This window comes from Cucurbita moschata, unplaced genomic scaffold (assembly GCF_002738365.1).
Source record: "Cucurbita moschata cultivar Rifu unplaced genomic scaffold, Cmos_1.0 Cmo_Scf00019, whole genome shotgun sequence".
Lineage (NCBI taxonomy): Eukaryota > Viridiplantae > Streptophyta > Magnoliopsida > Cucurbitales > Cucurbitaceae > Cucurbita > Cucurbita moschata.
The window spans coordinates 230296-234744 of NW_019268535.1; the positions used below are offsets into that span (position 1 = coordinate 230296).

General features: G+C 40.0%; 1 protein-coding gene across 1 annotated transcript; it reads left to right on the top strand.

Moving 5' to 3' along the window:
- Positions 1–65: 65 nt before the first annotated feature.
- LOC111457225 (AP-3 complex subunit delta-like) lies at positions 66–3502 on the top strand. The gene has a single exon (XM_023099415.1). It carries the CDS (start codon positions 331–333, stop codon positions 3265–3267), a length of 2937 nt encoding a protein of 978 aa, XP_022955183.1. The 5' UTR covers positions 66–330; the 3' UTR covers positions 3268–3502.
- The last annotated feature ends 947 nt before the right edge of the window (positions 3503–4449 follow it).

Below are 4449 nucleotides of genomic sequence, written 5' to 3' on the forward strand. Positions count from 1 at the left end.
TTTTTTTTTTTTTTTTTTTTTTTTTCCGGACTTTTTGAATCTCGCTGTACCCGATGACCCACAGGTCCAGTAGCCCACATTCCCAATCTGTCGTCTGCGTTGGACTCGAACGTGATCGGAACTCAGTTCCAAAACCCAAATCGAGATCATTGTTCCGTAATTTTGATTCAGAAAAGCCTGCAGCAATTTATTTTCCTTCTTCCTCCGTTGATGGAATCCAGCTCTACTGTATATGGAAGCGATTTTCCTTCGTTTTCTCATCTTTCCCCTATTACCAGCCATTCAGCCATGAAATTTTAGCCATTAGAGTGAGCAATTTCATCTCTATCAATGGCGGGTTCCTCTCTTATGGACAATCTCTTCCAGCGAACTCTCGATGACCTTATCAAAGGCCTCCGCCTCCAACTCCTCGGAGAGTCTGCTTTTATTACCAAGGCCATGGACGAGATTCGGCGCGAGATCAAATCTACGGACCCTCAAACTAAGGCCACCGCGTTGCAAAAGCTCTCCTATCTAAGCTGCCTTCACGGCATCGATATGAATTGGGCTGCTTTCCATGTCGTCGAGGTTATGTCATCCTCTCGCTTCGCCCAAAAGAAGGCCGGCTACCTCGCTGCATCCCAATCGTTTCACGAAGCCACACCAGTTCTCCTCCTCATCACCAACCAGCTCCGGAAGGATTTAACTAGCACCAATGAATTCGAGGTTAGCCTTGCTCTCGATTGTTTGTCTAGAATTGCAACTATTGATCTTGCCAGAGACTTAACCCCTGAGATTTTTACATTGCTGTCGAGTAGTAAGGTTTTTGTTAGAAAGAAGGCAATTGGTGCGGTTTTGAGGGTTTTTGGGAAATACCCTGATGCTGTTAGGGTGTGTTTCAAGCGTTTGGTTGAGAATTTAGACAGTTCAGATCCTCGGATTTTGTCTGCAGTTGTTGGGGTCTTCTGTGAGCTTGCTTCACAGGACCCTGCTTCTTATCTTCCATTGGCACCCGAGTTTTATAGGATTTTGGTCGATAGCAAGAACAATTGGGTTCTGATTAAGATCTTGAAGATATTTTCAAATTTAGCTCCATTAGAGCCAAGATTGGCTAGGAAAATTGTTGAACCTATAACTGAGCATATGAGAAAAACATTGGCGAAGTCATTGCTGTTTGAATGCATTAGAACAGTGGTGACCAGCTTGTCTGACTTCGAATCAGCAGTTAAACTTGCTGTTGAGAGGACTCGAGAGTTTTTGGTTGATGATGATCCTAATCTTAAGTATCTTGGATTGCATGCTCTTTCAATCCTTGTGCCAAAACACTCATGGGCTGTTCTTGAGAATAAGGAGGTTGTAATTAAATCTCTAAGTGATGTGGATCCAAATGTTAAACTCGAGTCCTTGCGGCTTGTGATGGCTATGGTTTCTGAGAATAATTTAGCTGAAATATGCAGAGTTTTGGTGAATCTTGCTCTTAAATCTGATCCTTGTTTTTGTAATGAAATTCTTGGGTCCATATTAGCTGCGTGTGGGGAAAATGTATATGAAATCATCATCGACTTCGATTGGTATGTGTCACTTCTTGGAGAAATGTCAAGGATCCCACAATGCAGAAAGGGGGAGGAAATTGAAAATCAGCTTGTAGATATTGGTATGAGGGTCAAGGATGCAAGACCTACTCTTGTCATGGTTGGCCGTGATCTGCTGATTGATCCAGCGTTACTCGGTAATCCTTTCATGCATAGAATACTATCAGCTGCTGCTTGGGTGTCAGGAGAGTACGTGCAATTTTCAGGCAAGCCATTCGAACTCCTCGAGGCACTGTTACAGCCTCGCACCAATCTCTTGCCGCCATCAGTTAGAGCGGTTTACGTTCAGTCAGCGTTTAAGGTGTCGGTTTTTTGTTTAAATTCTTACATTCAAGAGCCAATCATTGACTCCTCTTCATATGTTGATAATCTGGCTGAGAGATGTTCAGAATCTATCTCTGTAAGAGAATGTCAGGATGCTTCTGTTTTAGGTTCGTGTGATGCTTCTGATCTTCGTGAACGAGATGAAGCATTCAACCCGAGGCGGTCTAATCAATCGCCCAAAGTTACTTTCTCTGAAAATAATAAGCAGACACTGTCTCGTGTCCCGACATGTACATCTGCATCGTTAGAGGATAATACTTCATCTCTTGGATCAATCATTGAATTGTTGAATTTTATTCAATTTTCTTTGAGCCCTTTAACTTGGAGCCATGATGTTGAATTACTTGAGAGATCTAGAAACTTGCTCAATTTTATTGAGTTAATTAGGAAGCAAATGCCTGATGGTCTAAATCGAAAGGCTGCTGGGAGTTCAGAAATGGAACTTGCTGAAATCTCTGAAATAATTGAACTGATTGTTGACTCCTTCTCCAATGACTTCGGCCCGATCTCGATAAATGCTCAAGAAAGGGTTCCGATTCCTAAAGGATTGATACTCGAGAAGAATCTTGATGACTTGGAAATGGTTTGCAGAGATATTCAGTTACCAGAAGGGTCCATTTCTTTTGAATTTTCTCACCGTGAGGAAAGGGTCGATTCATCTATAGTATCTCAACAGAGCCAGCAAGAGTCTGAATCCTCGAACGCAACCACATCTCTTCTCTCCGAGCACCGTAAGCGTCATGGACTGTATTATCTTCCGTCAGATAAGACTGATGATGCATCTAATGATTATCCACCGGCCAATGAACTCAAGTTAGAAGATCATCTGGATGATGACGCTGCCCACCTTGTCGAGCTTGCAGAACGGTCACTTGCGCTAAAGAAAAAGTCTAATTCAGCCAAGCCTAGGCCTGTGGTGGTGAGATTGGAGGAAGGAGATGAATTGCCAGTTATGAGGAAGAAGCCCCAGTTGAAGGACGAAGAGCTTTCCGATGCGGTACGTTATGTTCTTAAAGGTAGCGAAGCCAGGCCTACTTCTTCACAAACAAAACAACCTTCCAAAGCATCTAGCAGGAGAAAAGGAAAGGAGAAACAGGATGCTGATAACGTTTCTGAATCAAAAGAAAACTTGGGTGATGTTGAAGAGCAATCCAATAAGATAGATACAACAAGTTCAAGAAGAACACATCGACATCATGGAAAAGATGGGAAGCAATCAGGTGTAGAAAAGAGTAGTGAGAAAAAGGATCAGGCTCATAAGAAAGGCAAGCGAACAAGTAGTCAGCGGCACGGTAGGCGTAAAGCTACACAAATTGGGGATGCTCCATTACCTGTAACTTCACAGACAGTTATACCCGATTTCCTTTTATAGCTCGAAAAACCCGAGTCAGGTTTGCTGCAGAATATCCCAGCATCACTGATTGGTTTGGTTTCCAAATTCTCATGTGCCATGGTTAGTTCTGCTGTAAAAATTTATTGATTTTTTGGTGCATGTTTGGTTGGATTCATATGTTACAGAATGGATGTCCATTTCAGAAACAGAGTTTCAAAGTTGGGATTATCTTGTTTCTGGTATTAATGTGAAGCATTTTTTGATAATTTGAGTATATATTTATAGTGTTGGTTTCAAATTTAAGACAGTGGAGCATTTTTTTTTTGTTGATAATTTAAGCATATATTTGTAGTTGGGTTGGTTTCAAAGTGAAGCAGGTTCAACTTAGACATGATCTTGGTGAACGGACATATTGTGTCAGGACATGTTTGTTTGGTGTTTGATTGACACTAAATTTGGCGAGCATTCATATTTCATATGGATGGACTTGATTCTAGAACCGCCGACTCAATATCCCTTCAAATCCCCAACTTTCGAGGTTAAGGCTCGGAGTCCTATCTAACTCTTCAACAAGCCTATGTTTGACACTCTTGTGTACTCGTTATCTTTATCTTGCGTATGTCTCGTCTTCTCTTTAATGCATACTTTAGGTGGCGTATTAGATGATGTGCCGTCCTTTTTGGTCGCATTATGGCATTTGACTCGTCCTTTTTGGTCGCATTATGGCACTCGACTAGTTCCTCACTTTTGAAAGTGAAGAAGGGTCAAAGTCAATCATCTGAAAATGGTGGGAAGGAAGACTTCAACTTTAAAGAGGTAATACCAAGATTTATTTCACACCATACTCACCAATACTTTTGTCTTAATACTCTACATGTTGCTTATTGATGGATCTAATATATATATACATGTGTATATATATATTTCATGAGGAATTAATTTTCTTTTTTTTTAAGGCATATAAAAGAATATTTGATAAATAAGATTTAAATATTATTATAGTTTTAATTTATTTAAGCATCCCGAGACTAAAATAGATACAAACTTTATCGACCCGACTTGGGTTGTTGTTGAAAACGCTTTCAATTATTTTAAAAGTTAAAAAAAATATTTTAAATAAATAAAAAAATATTTTTAAACATAAATAAATGGAAGCCAATATGAAAACAAATCACCAACAACCTCTTATTAAGAAAAGACAAAAAAAAAAAAAAAAAAAAA